At 42.0% G+C, this 17439-nt stretch overlaps 4 protein-coding genes and 1 pseudogene across 4 annotated transcripts; 2 read left to right on the forward strand and 3 right to left on the reverse strand.

Moving 5' to 3' along the window:
- Positions 1–13883, reverse strand: part of LOC143129040 (uncharacterized) — a 119037-nt pseudogene extending 105154 nt beyond the window's left edge.
- On the forward strand, positions 8691–9102 carry LOC143100870 (histone H4). Its single transcript, XM_076264462.1, has one exon. It carries the CDS (start codon positions 8710–8712, stop codon positions 9019–9021), a length of 312 nt encoding a protein of 103 aa, XP_076120577.1. The 5' UTR covers positions 8691–8709; the 3' UTR covers positions 9022–9102.
- LOC143100946 (histone H2B-like) lies at positions 10354–10778 on the forward strand. The gene has a single exon (XM_076264560.1). It carries the CDS (start codon positions 10363–10365, stop codon positions 10735–10737), a length of 375 nt encoding a protein of 124 aa, XP_076120675.1. The 5' UTR covers positions 10354–10362; the 3' UTR covers positions 10738–10778.
- On the reverse strand, positions 12195–12738 carry LOC143101086 (histone H3). The gene has a single exon (XM_076264572.1). The coding sequence runs from the start codon at positions 12709–12711 to the stop codon at positions 12301–12303; it is 411 nt and encodes a 136-aa protein (XP_076120687.1). The 5' UTR covers positions 12712–12738; the 3' UTR covers positions 12195–12300.
- Positions 13884–14931: 1048 nt separating the features above from the next.
- LOC143101209 (histone H1-like) lies at positions 14932–15581 on the reverse strand. Its single transcript, XM_076264632.1, has one exon. The coding sequence runs from the start codon at positions 15572–15574 to the stop codon at positions 14960–14962; it is 615 nt and encodes a 204-aa protein (XP_076120747.1). The 5' UTR covers positions 15575–15581; the 3' UTR covers positions 14932–14959.
- Between the last annotated feature and the right edge of the window lie 1858 nt (positions 15582–17439).

Genomic DNA, 17439 nt, shown 5'->3' on the forward strand with positions numbered 1-17439 from the left:
AGAACCCCAATTGGAACAGATTAAAACTTGGGGCATGTTGAATTTTGTCCAAGAATCCAATATGGCCACCGTATTCCAAAATGGCACATTTTTACACACTTTTTCCTATGCTATGGGGACATTTCCGGTAAAAACAGTGTCATTTTAGCAAAAAAAATTCCTTTTCCATCAAATACATATTTACAGAGGTTAACTGGTGGTTTTAAAACCCTAAGTATTTTTATAACAATTTTAAATCATTAAAAAAAATCATAATTTTGTCAGATATTGGTCAAATATCAGAAATAATCAAATTTCCTTCAAACATAAGCCTCTTACAGGTTAAATACAGTTCAAATAAATTTGGGTACCTTAACTTAAACAGATTAAAACATTAGACATTTTCCCAAAAACTCAATAATATCCCCAAAATGGTGAACTTTTGGGTCCACACTTGGCTAAGCTAGAGTTGTTTTTTTTTCTATTAAAAACATTTTGACAAATGTTAATTGATATAAGAAACAGGATAGTTCCATAAAGGTGCTGGAATTACAAAAAATACTATTTTATCACTCGGCTAGATATATTGTTACTATTACTATATTAATAGTCCAGTAGTAATAGGGTTACACCCGGAACAAATTTGTAACAAGCTGAATTTTTCAGGATATGTTTAGACTACCTTTAGGAATGACATACTAAAAGTCCCCGTGAATCCCCCTTGTGCTCTCGGAGATATTCAAGATGTCGTCCAAAATGGCTGCCATTTGGAGATTTTTCTGTATCTCAGGCTTAAAACCTGATACAAATGCAATTAAAAGGTCAAAATATATGTTTTTTAGGGTAAGTAAGTCAATTTCATCATTAGTGTCTTGAATGGAGACATTTCATAATAATAAATCACTTCAGTCATCATCCTCATCATCAGAAATTGGTGTTGATTCTTCAGTTTCTCCCTCATCATCTAGTTAAGATGGCATTGGTGCTGAATTGTCGCATGTTTGACCACTGCACTTTGTACACAAGGCAGAGCAGTGTACCCCCATCTTCCTGCAGCCACATGACAATCCACAGCCATCTGCTCTGCAGCCACAAGAGATCATGTTGAGCAGAGTGTCTGGAGCAATGGGGTGGTCAGTTTCAACAGGAGTCAAGATATTCTCCATTTTCCATCCCCAATCTGTTGGCTGCAATGACCTTCCCATCCATTCCTGAACAATGAGATATGTTCTGAATGAATGTTGCTTGTCTTGGCAGCACTTGTTGGAGGCAAAGTTGCCAACTGGAAGGATGAGGAAAGTGAAGTTCTGCTGATTGCCTTATTGTAAGCAATGTATTGGAACTGATCCAGTGATTCACAACTGGAAGCTCCATACAGCTTCAGGTGTTTAGGACTTTATATGTACAAGTATAATATTAAATGCTATGTAGCGTCGGCGCAAAAAGACAGTGTTCGCATTCTCCCGCGCAGGGGATCCTGGGATACGAGAGTGAACATTTGTGGGGTTTATGTCGTTATTCTCCTTAGTTTTGAGTGTAAAGTTAGCGTCTTTATTGTAACATGTTCCCCTTTTAGTTCTCCCTCGTGTGTGACCCTTTTTGTGTGGGGGGCTGCGTCCTCCCCTGTATGTGTAGTGTGTGTGCGTGCTTGATCTGCCCTGTTTGCATTGTGTTCTGTGTCTTGGTCTTGGTCTGTGTCTGTGTCCCTGCTCTCATGCTCAGTGAATAAACCTTTTGATTGGACAACTGTGTGTGTCGCTATCAAATCGTTACAGCTATATGAAGTCAGCATTATAATATTATGTGCTATTATATTACAAAGGTTATAGAGGGAAAATTGCTGTCTGATTGTTGTCTAACTGTGCGTTCAGACCAAGAGCTACCAAAGTTGCAAAATTGCTTTTGTCACTGGTAAAATGCAGCTGCTAAATAATAATTCTGTCATTTTTGTCGCTCAAGTCACTCACGACATGAGAGATTTGAACCTTCTAAATTCAGATATTTTTCATAGACACTAAGATGGTTTATAAACATGATCAAATGTATAAAGAAATGCCTGTAGCCTAAATATGCTACAATGGGGCTACAATGGGTTAGCAGCTCATTGTGGCAGTAGCCCAGGCTTCACTAAGCTATGGGCTGCACCCTACTAAGCTACAGTACGACATAATGAAAAAATACCCCTAGAGTCAGCGAGAGCAGGGGCGGAAGATGACTCACTTGTGATAGACATGGTTACTGACCCTGGAACGAATTTGATTACGAGTAAGGAAAACATGTTTGTGGAAGCCACTAGTTCAGAGAAAACTGAGAAAAAGCTGCAGATGTGTGTGTGTGGTTGGCAGAAGGTTACAAGTCTAAAGGGCCTGAAAATTCATCAAGGGAAAAAGAAGTGCTTGGTAGAGGGAACACAGGGTCCCCGCATTGATAGCTATTTCTTAAGAAGTGCATCAAGTCAGTCGGTTGAAGTCCAGCGACAGGAAGAAACCCACAGTTCGCAGGACATCAGTACCCCTGTTGTTGAGGTAAGTTCTAGCACTGAGGCAGAGAGAGAGGCCAGTCAGCCAAGGAGGGAGAAGATTAATGGTCATAGGCCTGGGGTTAGATGGCCAGGCGCAGTAGAATGTAGAATGTGGGAAGATGTTAATAGTGATTTGGTCAGTATCCTGGGTCAGCTCAAGGGGACGGCTGAAAGCAAATTAGAGAAAATGGGAGACATTATTTATAGCTATGGTAAGGAAAGATTTGGGACTATTGAGAGAAGGACAAAACGGCTACATGAGGTAGTTAAATCTAGGCGCCAGCAGGAGATAGATAAACTTATCAAGGAGAGGAGGCAGCTTAAGAAGCAGTGGAGAAAAGCTACAGATGATGAGAAGGAAGGTATTGACTGTCTACAGGCAGATGTGAGGGAGCGGTTAGTAGTGCTAAGAAGAGCTGAAAATATTAGGAAAAATAGGAAGAAGAAATCACGAGCCCGACTAGCATTCTATAAAGACCCATTTAAGTTTGTTAAGTCTTTATTCGTAATGCAGAAGAGTGGTAGTCTTTTGGAACCTAAGCAGAAGCTTGAGGAGTATTTAGAGGGAGTGCACAAAGATAGGGAGAGGTTCAGGGAGATGGTACTTCCTGCTGATATCCCACCTATTGCTGAATTAAGTAGCCAATGCGACGATAGTCCACCAAGGTGGAAAGAGGTGCAAGAAGTAATAAAACGTGCAAGGGCCTCTTCAGCCCCGGGACCTAATGGAGTGCCCTACCGGTTGTATAAGAGTGCACCAGATGTTTTAAGATTTTTATGGCAATTAATGAAGATAGTTTGGAAAAAGCAGAGTATTCCCAAGGCTTGGCGGAGGGCTGGGGGAATATTTATTCCCAAAGAAAAGGACGCAGTGGAGATTAATCAATTTAGGCCAATTAGTCTACTGAATGTTGAAGGGAAGGTTTTCTTTAGTGTGGTGGCACGGAGACTGACAAATTACCTTGAAAGGAATAAACTAATTGATACCACGGTGCAAAAAGCTGGAATTCCTGGCTTCTCCGGGTGCTTAGAGCATACCAGCATGATTTGGCACCAAATTCAATTAGCAAAGCGTGAGAAGAGAGACCTGCACGTTGTGTTCTTGGATTTGGCTAATGCTTTTGGGTCTGTGCCGCATAGTCTGTTGTGGGAGGCCTTTGATTATTTCAGAATCCCAGGTAGCATTAAAAGCCTAGTAAAAGCATACTTTCTGGATATTCAATTATGTTTTACTACAGCTGATTACACCACAGGTTGGCAACAACTTGAGATAGGAATCATGGCCGGATGTACCATCTCCCCACTTGCTTTTACAATGGCAATGGAGGTCATTATTAGGGCCTCAAAATGGGTAGTGGGCGGGGAGAAGTGGCAACAAGTGGGTACGTCAACATTTTTAATCCTTAAGAGTGTATTTATCAGTAGGGCTACATGTATTGACTAATGTTTTCTCACTACGCTAACTAGCATAACTCATCTTTCTACATAAAGCCAAATGGTAAAAAATGACAATGAACTACCTGTTCATACACAAAAAACAATAAACAATAATCTCCCAATTTACATAATATGAATCTACATTCAGTGGCTGAAAATAAATGAAAAGAGGCTTTATCTGAGGGGTTCGAAAACACCAACGTTTTGAAGCGACTTTATCTGAGCCTCCTTGAGACTGCACAGATGTAAGCGAGCCTTATTCAATATTGACAAATGTGATTGGTGCCAAATAAAAACTAACATATAATAAAGACATAGTGTGATTAGACAAAATAATGAATAGCATTAGACAGGCCCCTCTTTTTCTAAAAAATGACTTCAAAGTTACAAATGGGCTTGAATGGTGCCTGGGCTTAATGGGTACACTATGTGAATTTTGTGTCATTGTCACATTAATGACCTTGTAATCTTGGTTAACTTTAATTTTAGCAGTGTGTCAATGGTGAATTTGGATTCCTTGTATGAGAAAACATATACTTTAACATTTTTATTGCATTAGTATTATATTCTAAGCCTGAGATATGGAAAAATCTCCAAATATCTCATTTTGAGCTAATGCTCTTGGACTATAATGATAGTAATACTTAGAGCTGCTGAGAGAAAATGACGTAAATCCAGAGATGGAAATGGTCTTAGTAACTGCCAGTCTTTGCTATCATCTTTTTCATTCACTGTTACACTTGCAAAAAATATATTCTATCAGAGCAAGATTGAGAGCGCAACTGACAGTAGAACACTTTTTTAACTTCTCAATCCTCCACCACTGCCATACTTTGCAACGTTTTCACTGAAAGTGAAAGGGGAAGATTCCATTGGGGAAAGGTTCCAATGGGGGCTGGCATAGAAGCAAAGAGGGGGAGTGAGGGTGTGTTTGTGTGTGTGTTTTAATGTACATAAGTGCATACAGTCCATCTGATCAATAAGTATGTGCCTGGACTCAATTTTATACACTGACCATTTTTTCACCCATTCATTTCTAATGGCCAGTCATTTTTGCCTGAAAATACACATGGGTGTTCTATAAAACAGTTAAAAAAATTAAATAAAACACTCAAATTGTTATACAAAATATCCACATTTGTTTTGTGTGTTCAGATGCCCTGTGTGTCAAAAGCCAAGAAGCCTCATGGTAGTGAGAATAAGTTATTTATTTATTTATTTAAGTTATTATAACGATATTTTTTAGAGAGAAGAATTGTCAATTGGTCATATTTGACTGCAAACACAACAGGATAAGTGCTCAGTTTGAGGAGCCCATTAGGGGAGCTTTGCCTGTGAATTGTTGGACTCTTTCTCTCCTCTTGAAGAGGTTTCTCTACTGCTTCAGCAAAGTCATCCAACAACATGCCCTTTGGATCCTGTCCTGTCTATTCTTCTGCAGTCTGTCACACCTGTTCTGCCAGCAGTCATGCTGTGTGCAACATACTTTATATATTTTATTTATGTATCTATCTGTCCATCCTTTCATGTACAGTATTCCTAATATTTTGCCATTGACATGCTTTGACGCTTTTGATTAAATTCTTGCTTAAATACATCTGTTGTTTCATGTACATTTATCCCACATTCTAATAATAAAAATAATAATAACAATAAAGGTTAATACATTCTAATAATAATAATAATAATAATAATAATAAAGGTTAATAATAATGAAGGTTCTGTAATGAACTTCAAAAGGTTCCTCAAGCAACCTTTGAAAAGGTTCTTCAAAGAACCTTTCTTTAAAGGTTCTTCAAAGAACCTTTTGAGGCTCCCCCACAGTTTCAAATTGAAGAACCCCTAAAAGTTCCTCCAGGATCTTATAATTTTTACAGTGTGCATGTGTTTAATACTACTACACTCAGTTCTGGAATAGTTCCTTCTTCTTTTAAACAGGCAAGGGTTATGTCTTTGCTAAAAAAAAGTACACTTCATACAATTGATGAAGAACTACAGACCTGTCTCCCTTCTTCCTTTCTTGTTGACTTTGGAGGAAGTGTTCTTCAAGCAAGTCTATGACTTCCTGTATCAGAACAAACTGCTAGACCGTATACAGTATGCAGTCTGGTTTCAAGAGTGGTCATTCTACTGAAATTGCTCTGTCTGTGACTGAAGCATTGAGATAGCTAATGTAACCTTACATTTACTGTTACTGTTTAAACTACGTGGTTCAGCCCTGCACACGCCCGGACTCAAACCCATAAACAGCAGCACCTCAAATCAGGAGTCTGCTCAGTCATAATTCTACTAGACTTACCTGCAGCCTTTGACACTGTAAACCATGACATTCTCCTTTCTACACTGTCTGAACAGGGAATTTCTTACAAACTAGCCCCATGCATTTCTATGGAGTATTTTTTGAGTGCTGTGTCTCCTCATTAGAAAGTCTCTGGCTTTACCTGTCTACCACCTGAGGACACATCAGATTTCTGCATGCCTGATATTTCAGTCTGGACAGAGACTTTCTAATGTGGAGACACAGCACTCAAAAAATACTCCATAGAAATGCATGGGGCTAGTTTGTCACTCCAATATGGCCGTTGTCTACACATATCCCACCCCTTCCTCGGCAAAACGTTGACATGTGAATACATTGAGCCAATCATGTGGTGTGATGTGAATACATTGAGCCAATTATATGGTGTGTTGTGAAGACATCGTGCCAATCATGTGTTGTGATCTCGCCGCTGGAGCAAGATTGGTGTCGTGAAGCCTTGTGCACGCGCAGTTCGACCCAAAGACTGTGCCCGATGAGTGCCCATAAAACGTTGGTATATGGCCGCTGAGTGGAGGGACTTGCCTAAAAGGACTTTGGTCTGGATGACAGACCGACACCTTCAACTTCATCTCTCAAAAACTGAGCTTTTGGTGTTTCCAGCTAAAACAGCTATTCCCCAACAGATTAACATCCAGCATGACTCCTCTTAACTGACCCCAACTGGATTGGCACGTAACTTTGGTGTCATAATTGATGACCAACTTAATGTCTTTGAGCATGTCGCCTGAATTGCAAAATCGTTTTTGCTTGTCCTTCATAACATTAGGAAGATCATACCTTATTTGATACAAGATTCCACACAACTTCTTGTGCAGGCCATGATTATATCCAAGCTGGACTATTGTATTTCACTGTTAGCTGGCCTGCCATATTGTAAGATCGTTGCAAATGATTCAGAATGCTGCAGCACGCCGGGTCTTCAATCAGCCAAAGTGGACACATGTAACTCCTCTCCTACTCTACCTTGACTCCTTATAATAGACCTTGGCCTATAGGATACTTACTGGATCTGCTTACGGCTATCTCAATTCTATGATCCAGCTGTACATCCCCAACCACTCACTGGGGTCATCTGATGAGCATCTGTTGTGTCGACCAGCCATAAACGCTAGATCAAATTCAAGACTCTTTTCCTCAGTGGTAACTCGTTGGTGGAATGAGTAGCCCAGTGCTCTCCTTCCTGTGATAGTTTAGGCTCAAAATTTGTTTATGCCTTTAATGCAACAGGATAGTGGAGAGTGACAGGAAGTGAGTGGGAGAGAGAGTCGGGGTGGGATCCGGAAAGGACCACGGGGCGGGAATCGAACTAGACACATAGGCCCCCCTACTTTGCAGTTCCTCTGAGATGGAGGGTGGGGTGCTACAGCTGCTGCACCAAAACACTGTTTGCAGGCATAACCGTAACAGGTTAAAACACTAAATTTTCACCAAATTTTAACCATGAGTCCCATATCATTTCACAAAAAAGACCAAATTCTGACTGTAGGAGACGCTATAATAAGCAAATTTACGTTTTTGCTCATATTTCCAGAACCGTATGGATTTTTTGACTAATTATTCTTTCCATTTGTTCCTTTAGAGTTCCCACATCGAATGCATCTAGCCACATACGATTCCATCATTCACATATTCCAAAAAACACAACAGTGAAACTAATCTATCCTTTCCTAAACCCATGGTCCAATTCCCACAAAATTCGGTACAATTCACCTTCAAAGCCTAACAGATTGGCTTTTCCAATTTTATGCATAGATTCACTTTTGATGCATATGGCCTATAATGTTTGTATTGCCTATATAATTTCTTATGAAGGTCCGATCCTATTCAAACTTGGTAAGCACAATCAATCCCAAAGTCCTCTTAGGCAGAGACTTTCTAACGAGGAGACACAGCACTCCATAGAAATGCATGGGGCTAGTTTGTAACGCCAATATGGCAATTATCTACACATATCACACCCATTTTGCCGCGTTAGGGGTTGGGTATGTGTAGACAACTGCCATATTGGCGTTACAAACTAACCCAATGCATTTCAATGGAGGATTTTTGGAGTGCTATGTCTCCTCATTAGAAACGTCTCTGTCAATACTATATTCTCTGGAAGCACACCAAATGGAAGCACACCAATTTGGTCCATAGAGGGCACTATAGCCTCCACCTTCATTCTGCTAAAGGGCACTTCTTGCCATTTGCCTTAGGCCCCGACAATCTCCGCTTGCTACTCGTTCCTACTTTGTTTCGTTGTAAGGTGGGGTGAAGCTCAGATGTGGGCGTTTTTTGGTGACGTATATCCGCCTAAATGCCCGCGCACACTCCATTCATAAAAAGGAGGGAGAGTAAAGGGGCAGTGCTTAGTAGTTTTCAACAAGGTCCTCTCTGTGGAAACTAATATGAGTTGCGAGACGTAGTTTCTTCACATTCGTGCAACGCTCAGACGCAGGAAATTTGAAAGATGTCCGGCAGAGGCAAAGGAGGCAAAGGTCTTGGAAAAGGAGGCGCAAAGCGTCATCGCAAAGTTCTTCGTGATAACATCCAGGGCATCACCAAGCCTGCAATCAGGCGTCTGGCCCGCCGTGGTGGTGTGAAGCGTATCTCTGGTCTCATCTACGAGGAGACCCGTGGTGTGTTGAAGGTTTTCCTGGAGAACGTGATTCGTGATGCCGTCACCTACACCGAGCACGCCAAGAGAAAGACCGTGACCGCTATGGATGTCGTTTATGCTCTGAAACGCCAGGGTCGTACACTGTACGGTTTTGGTGGTTAAAGATCACATCTCTCCTTCGACTTGTACACAAAGGCTCTTTTAAGAGCCACCCAGTTCCTCTTAAAAAGGTTGTGTTCCTGTATGTATAGGGTTATCTTATTTATGGAAAGGCTATACATAAACAACTGCCACGCAGTTGCCTGAGAACAACACTACGATATGAGAGACTGGGGCATTCCCATCTCATGAGACGCTTATAATGCAATCTTAATCCCGTGGTAGCCAAGGGAATGCCATGTGTTAATATGAAAACAAACAAAAACTGCCAGAACATTGCTATAATAATCTCACATATGAAGTGCGACCCATGACTGGGCTATAGAACGACATCAGATGATTCTAAATTTAGGGTTCACAAACGAACGATCAAACGAAATCCTAAACAAAACGAAAAGTCGCGTGTACCATTAAGTATAATACTTTAATAATGTAAAGTTTAAGTATATGTACTCTTTTGATCCCGTGAGGGAAATTTGGTCTCTGCATTTTTCCGTGAATTAGTGAAACACACCCAGCACACAGTCAACACACACTGAGGTGAAGCACACACTAATCCCGGCGCAGTGAGCTGCCTGCAACAACAGCGGCGCTCGGGGAGCAGTGAGGGGTTAGGCCCCTTGCTCAAGGGCACTTTAGCCGTGGTCGGGGTTCGACCGGCAACCCTCCGGTTACAAGTCCGAAGCGCTAACCAGTAGGCCACGGCTGCCCCAAAAATGAAATCATTAAATCAGTCTTAAACAAGTTGGTGTCATAACTAGTTTTCATAATCTGTCAAGCATACATGACAGACAGGAACCTCAGGATGTATAGAAAAGTTTACTTTTACAGTAAAGCAGTGTTTCCCATATTTTACTGTAAATTTGTCATTTCCTTTTGCACAATGCTGAAGCCTAGTAGCCACAGTGCAGTAAAGAACAGCGTTGTTTCCTTTTTTGCCGTAGAGTTTTGTCGATTAACTAATAAATTGTTAATCATAATTCGAGAAATGACCCAAGGGGACTGAGAAAAACTGTAATTGTGATTTGTAACGCTTAATGATTTTTTGGCACTTGGTATTTGCCATACATTTCGAAGGATTCCTGTCATTCAGAAGAAAAGTGAGAGAAAGGAAACAAAAGGATGTGGTGTACTGTAGGTGGTGGGTGGTGCTAACCTTCTCGACACTGCCCCCTTCGATTCAAAATGTCCAACCGTGTGGGTGTTTGATTTCGGAGGGAAATGACAGAGAATTCTGGCCGTGGGTGTTTAAATGACGCAGTCCTCTATTTGCATAAAACTTGAGACATATACCGGGTAATTTGAGGGCAGTTGGATAATCGAACAGACAGTCGAGATATCAACATGCCTGATCCAGCCAAGCCTGCCCCAAAGAAGGGCTCCAAGAAAGCCGTGACAAAGACCGCCGGCAAGGGTGGCAAGAAGCGCAGAAAGAGCAGGAAGGAGAGCTATGCCATCTACGTGTACAAAGTCTTGAAGCAGGTCCATCCTGACACCGGTATCTCTTCTAAGGCCATGGGCATTATGAACTCCTTCGTGAACGACATCTTTGAGCGCATTGCTGGAGAGTCTTCTCGCTTGGCTCACTACAACAAGCGCTCCACCATCTCTTCCAGGGAGATCCAGACTGCAGTGCGTCTGCTTCTGCCCGGTGAGTTGGCCAAGCACGCCGTGTCTGAGGGAACCAAGGCCGTCACCAAGTATACCAGCTCCAAGTAAAGCCCGATTTTGAACGCGCTTTAATCCAAAGGCTCTTTTAAGAGCCACCCACGTTCTCTTAGAAAAGTAACTCCAATATAAACAAACTACACTGCATTCATTCACATACAATACTTATCTGAAATAAAGCTTACACTGAAAACAACAACTTAAGTATATATACTTTTTTGATCCCGTGAGGGAAATTTGGTCTGCATTTAACCCAATAGGTGAATTAGTGAAACACAAACGGCACAAAGTGAATCCCGGCGCAGTGAACTGCTTGCTACAACGGCGGCGCTCGGGGAGCAGTGAGGGGTTAGGTGCCTTGCTCAAGGGCACTTCAGCCGCAGCCCACTGGTCGGGGCTCGAACCGGCAACCCTCCGGTTACAAGTCCAGAGTGCTAACCAGTGGGCCACGGCTGCCCACAAACTTGCGTTATTTTTAACACATCTCTATGTCCAGACAGGGACAACACATTAGTTTTAAGAGTTGTACCTAAAATGTATCAAATGTTACTTCCTGGATTAGGTAGAACTAGGTAGCCTACACTTAGAACCTGTTATTTACCTTTGGTCCATATTTTTGCCACGGCTGCGTCATGCTCCAAACGGCCATCAAGGGACAGAATGAACCCTGCGTCAAGAAAGACTGCAACTGTGTTATGCTGGTGTCATTTGTGTATTTGCTGTAGCCTAGTCCTACTATACACTAAATTGGTTTTGAATGTCAAGAATAAATATGGAATGTCGACATTTCAGTCGACCGGATATTTCAACTTCATTCCCGACATTTTGAGTTTAATGTCAATATGTCGAGTTTGTGGCCCTAATACTCCGTCGTATAGAAGTCCTGTCTCTCTGGGCAGAAGTCCGAAACTTATATTCGTGTAAAGGGGCCATGACTACATTATGTGTGAGGGATCATCTGAGAGTGTAGATTCCCAAACTTTTCCACGACAAGGCCCCCCAAATACCACAAGGTCCTGGCCAAGGACCCCCTTGATGTGTTATTAAATCCATCGACAATACTACAGCAAATATAAAAATACATTAAGATAATCCTAATAATTATTTTAGCCACAAGCACTTCGTGATGGAGCACAGTGTGTAAAAATTGCATTTTGGGGTTTCTGCTATACGAGAGCTATCACTTTACCATTATTCCCAGTCATTATCATGAAAAATATAATGTTCAGATATGCGACAAATTATTCTAATGGCATTGTATAACAACCCTCATAGTAAAAGGTATATTTTACATTTTTCGAATGTATTTATTTGTTTCTTTTATTTTTCCTTCCAACTTGCTGAGCCCCCTGCCCCTACTTTGAAAACCACTGGATTAGTTTATGTTTAACGTGCTAGTATCGAGCTCTCTTGCACGTGTTGGCATTACATTTAGCGATGAATACGCGACACCTACTTATTAGAAAATACCGAACCATGCAAATAATAGAAGAATAGTAAGGCTAAACAAAAAATAACCAATTTAACCAAGACATATGGAAACCAGCTTTTTTTCTATGCTTGGGTGGCTCTTAAAAGAGCCTTTGAATTTTCGGTTCTTGACTTCAAATACACTTAAGCACGCTCCCCACGGATACGACGAGCCAGCTGGATGTCCTTGGGCATGATAGTGACTCTCTTGGCGTGGATGGCGCACAGATTTGTGTCCTCGAACAGACCGACGAGGTAAGCCTCGCTAGCCTCCTGAAGAGCCATGACGGCAGAGCTCTGGAAGCGCAGATCAGTCTTGAAATCCTGAGCGATTTCCCTGACCAGACGCTGGAAGGGCAGCTTGCGGATCAGCAACTCAGTGGACTTTTGGTAACGACGGATCTCTCTCAGAGCCACGGTGCCAGGCCTGTAACGGTGAGGCTTTTTCACGCCACCGGTGGCAGGTGCGCTTTTACGCGCAGCCTTTGTGGCGAGCTGCTTCCTCGGAGCCTTGCCTCCGGTGGATTTGCGGGCTGTTTGCTTTGTTCTGGCCATTGCTACGTACTCTTCGGAATTGAACAGTATGAACACAATGGCAGAACTTGGGTATATAAGGCCTACGGTCTCAGCCTGCCCACCCGTCTACGTCAGGTTGTTGGTCTCCGCTGATTGGTCACCCGAGTGCCAGCCTGAAATTCAAAATACAAAGCCCACCCTCGTAATGGCCTACGTCATTGTGTTGATTGACTATTCATAAAACCTCTTCAATTTAAATGACAAATAAAATAACTATACTGAAACATTCCATCGGTCAGTGCATATAGCCTGTTATAGAAACAAACACATCAAACAATTAACCTGTTAGTCGTCAGCAAACACAAATATGACCTAAGGTAGCTTGTATTTGCTACGTTAAAGCCTTCAAGTAACTGCTTGTTTATTAACTCCAAACTACCATTGATGTGCCTTACTGTTTATGCATCATTGAGGTAATAAGTTGCAAGACTGCGTCATCACCTTGAACTATAAGGGCCCAGGAATATCTCGCAGCCTTTCATGACTAACAATCCGAAGTGATAGATGAAAGGAAAACAGTTTACATTCTTCAAACAGACTTATTTGTCTTATCGGTTACTTAGCCCAATAAAATGTTGGGCACTAAGAGTGGTCAAGTATTGGCAGGAAAAGGAGTCTTTACTCATTTTTTTTATAAATAAAATAAATATATTTGACGTTACAGAAAACACGTTAATGGCGATGGTAGCTTGGAATTATTTTTTTATGGGTATTTGGGTGGCTCTTAAAAGAGCCTTTGTTTCGGAGACTTAGGAGCAGGTTTACTTGGACTTCTCAGTCTTCTTGGGTAGCAGTACAGCCTGGATGTTGGGCAGCACACCACCCTGAGCGATGGTCACTCCGCCGAGCAGCTTGTTCAACTCCTCGTCGTTACGCACAGCCAGCTGCAGATGGCGGGGAATGATACGAGTCTTCTTGTTGTCACGGGCAGCGTTGCCGGCCAACTCCAGGATCTCAGCAGTCAGGTACTCGAGCACAGCAGCCAAGTAGACCGGTGCACCAGCGCCGACACGCTGAGCATAGTTGCCTTTACGCAGAAGCCTATGCACACGGCCCACGGGGAACTGAAGTCCAGCCCTGGATGAACGAGTCTTGGCCTTTGCTCTGGCCTTACCGCCGGTTTTGCCTCTACCGCTCATTTTTCAGCAAGTGTTGAGAGTTGTCTGAATACTCAAATGCTAAGCTGTGGAAAGGCATGTCTTATTATGCCACATCAGCGCGGTGCTACTCCGTGCCTCAGTGGATGAGAACAGAATGCTGAGAGCCAATCAACGTGTAGTTGTGTGTGTGACATCATTTTGAAATCTATTTGGCGCGCATAACACTTCCACCTTCCTTTTAGCCCAGCAGCTCAATCACAAAAAAGTTAACGCATGGCATAGTAGAGAAGTAATATCCCAGGTAAAGTTACAGCCAAGTTTCCAGAGGTTCAACTTAATACCCAGTAAACCAACGAGGCGTCCTGAGATACACATTTGGCAGTGGTACTGGCTACTACAATGTAACAAGCTGAAATTGTTGTATTGCAAGTTTTTGGATATTTCGTTTCATGTTCGGATGCACCTGTTGCATTAGATAGAAGTCATGTTGTGTTACCGTATTAAATCAACTAATATGTATTTTAAAATTGCATACACAACCCATTAGGCATAGATGAGCCCATCCTTTTTCTAGGAAACCGTAAACACATTGTATCATACAACACCATTTTACGGAAGAGGGAATCATTCCTTACAATCCGTGGAAATGTACAGCCATTATCTGGTATAGCACATGGCAAATGTGGTAAAAAAAAAAAACGTGTAAAATATGATTTTTGCTCTCCAAGTGGATTCCATTCATGTCAAGAGTTGGGGTTATTTAGAGAAAACGTGAATAGAACATTCGGATGCATTACACCTCAATATTGGCCCTCGTAGTCTCTGATGTGAGGGCTACACAAAATCATGAATGTTACCTTGGCTTAGTGTGAGAAGCATTTTCTATCAAAATGGTGGTTGTGGGGTTAGATGAGCCGCCAAGGCTGGGGTAAGTTGAGCTAACTAGTACTTGTATATAATTGCTATAGTGAACAAATGCAGAAGGAGCTGAGTATGATGGTGTATTCGCAAACAGAATTCGTTCTGCCTACCAGCAGGCACTGAAGGAATAAAAGCATTCAGAGTGTTTGGGTGGCTCTTAAAAGAGCCTTTTTGTACATGGTGAAAAAGACAGAATGCGCGAACATTTACTTCTTCTTGGGTGCAGCCTTTTTGGGCTTGGCAGCTTTAGGCTTAGCCACCTTGGGTTTCGCTGCCTTTGCTTTCTTGGGGCTCTTCGCTGCCTTCTTGGGGGCAGCGGGCTTCTTGGCTTTCTTCGGGCTCTTCGTTGCCTTTTTCGGTGTGGCGGGCTTCTTGGCTGCTTTCTTCGGAGACTTTTTGGCGGCCGCAGGCTTCTTGGCTGCTGCCTTCTTGGGCTTCTTTGCCGCGGCCGGTTTCTTCGCTGCAGGCTTCTTTGCTTTAGGAGCTGCCTTCTTTACCGGCTTCTTCTTTTCCACTGCCTGTTTCTTGTTCAGCTTGAACGAGCCGGACGCGCCGGTCCCTTTAGTCTGGACCAGAGTTCCCTTGGTGACCAAACTCTTGATGGCCAGTTTGACACGAGCGTTGTTCTTCTCCACATCGTACCCACCAGCCGCCAGTGCTTTCTTCAGCGCAGCCAGAGAGACTCCTTTCTTCTCTTTGGAAGCAGAGATGGCCTTGACGACGAGCTCGCCCACACTTGGGCCAGTTTTCTTGGGTCGGGGCGCCTTCTTCTTGGGGGCCTTTGCTGGGGCCGCAGCGGGAGCTGGAGCAGTTTCTGCCATTGTATCGTTGAGGTTTCACGCACAGACTACTCGGGAGATCTGAGAGAGTTAATGACTGCCAAAGCCGGTGGGCAGGACTTAAAATGAACATGAGAACCATTTAGACTCAGCAGAGTGAGAGCTGTCCCGGCCTTTCTGTGGCGAAGAGATCACTTGTGTTTTCTTCACACACTTCTTTGTAAGAAATATGAATAACGACACGACATTTATCAACAAGACGATGTCTGTTGTGAAGAGCACAGCCTGCACGTTAAAAAGGAATATATGGGCGCTTTGGTCGCCCTTTATCACTTTTGTAACAAACTGAGAACGTCGGACCTCTAGGTGGAGAGGTTACAGTCAGTCTTAGTTTTGTGAGGAAAACATGCACACAATCATATTAAAACCGCGCAATACGTCGACAAAAAAGTGCCTTAGACCAAAACATGAGTCTCTGTCACTGCTTTTACGTGTTACAATGTGGTTTTTGCGAACGTGTACTTTCCAATCGGGAGCTTTATGGACACTGCGAAACACAATTCACAAACACGAAACACACGCATACATACCACATAGGTCTAAATATTATAGGACCAATTTATGGGAAACATACGCGACGTGGCAATGTTTGTTAATTCTGCTTATGCAGACCTATGATGAAGACTAAATTACAATAGATATCTGTTTCTAACACACTGGCTTAGACTATTATTTGGACTGCCAATGCCGTATTGTGGGGAGCACATTTTACAGTTGCGTTGTGCCTGTTATAAGTAGGCAATCTATTCATCAGGTTTAGATAACATCTTGTACCATCTCTCCTGGACCCAAAGTAACTCTCATTACCGAAGAACTCCTGATACAATGTCATACAACTTTGGTCATTTTGCTATATTGTCCTGTTTTTAAAGCGTATGCCTCAGTCGTCCTTAAATACGTTGTTTCACTTCTTAACACATTTCTTATATTGAAATATAAGATATTTCTTGTAATTTCTGATATTTCTTATATCGTGCTGATAAAGTATTAAAAAGTATTGTTTTCGTAAGAGATTGACTCCAGGGAATGACTGGTTCAAGGGTAGAGGGGGATCAATGATTAACCCTCCTGTTGTATTTGGTCATATTTTCTCTCAAAAATATTGTTAGCATATTCTGACAACCATAAGGCTCCTTGACTTTGTTAACACAGGGCGTCTGAATACACAAAACAAATTTTGCTATTTTTTATAACAATTTGATTGTTAACTTTAGAACACCCATGTGTATTTCCGGTCAAAAATGACCGGCCATTAGAAATGAATAGTTGAGAAAATGATCAGTGTATAAAATTGAGTCCAGGGACATACTTATTGATCAGATGGACTGTATATGTGTTTCAGTACATTACAGTTTTTTCTGATTGCTTACAGTTTTTTCTGAATGCTTAAACACATTTTTTGTAACTATGGCTTTTTTTGCAAAACTCTACACACAAATGGCAAAACCACTCACTGAGTTCGCAGAACTAAAAGCACAAACACTGCTTTGCACTCAGTTTGCAATTTTGTAACACACACTTTGCACAACTGTAGGCACAATGGCTATTATTTACACTATTTTGCCAACTCTCTGGCACACTTTCTCATGTGAAAACTGTTTTAGATTATTAGTTCACTTTGCAATCAGCCTAAGCACTATAAATAAGGTAATGTACAATGGGTACAGGTAATGTACAATGGGTACAATGGAGTGAGCAGGAAGAGTGAGAAGAGAGTTTTGATGTGTGTAAATAAACACTAATACTTGAAGTTTGGATCCCTGTATGTTTACAGAACTATGACAAAAGTATGACCTCAAACTGACATAGTCTACCTTGTGCACAGAGAAAGCAAAAGCCAGATACCA

This window comes from Alosa pseudoharengus, unplaced genomic scaffold (assembly GCF_046254945.1).
Source record: "Alosa pseudoharengus isolate Yale_2024_CS ecotype anadromous, Long Island Sound unplaced genomic scaffold, YU_APseudo_1.1 YU_APseudo_1.1_scf_1, whole genome shotgun sequence".
In the NCBI taxonomy this organism is placed as follows: Eukaryota; Metazoa; Chordata; class Actinopteri; order Clupeiformes; family Clupeidae; genus Alosa; species Alosa pseudoharengus.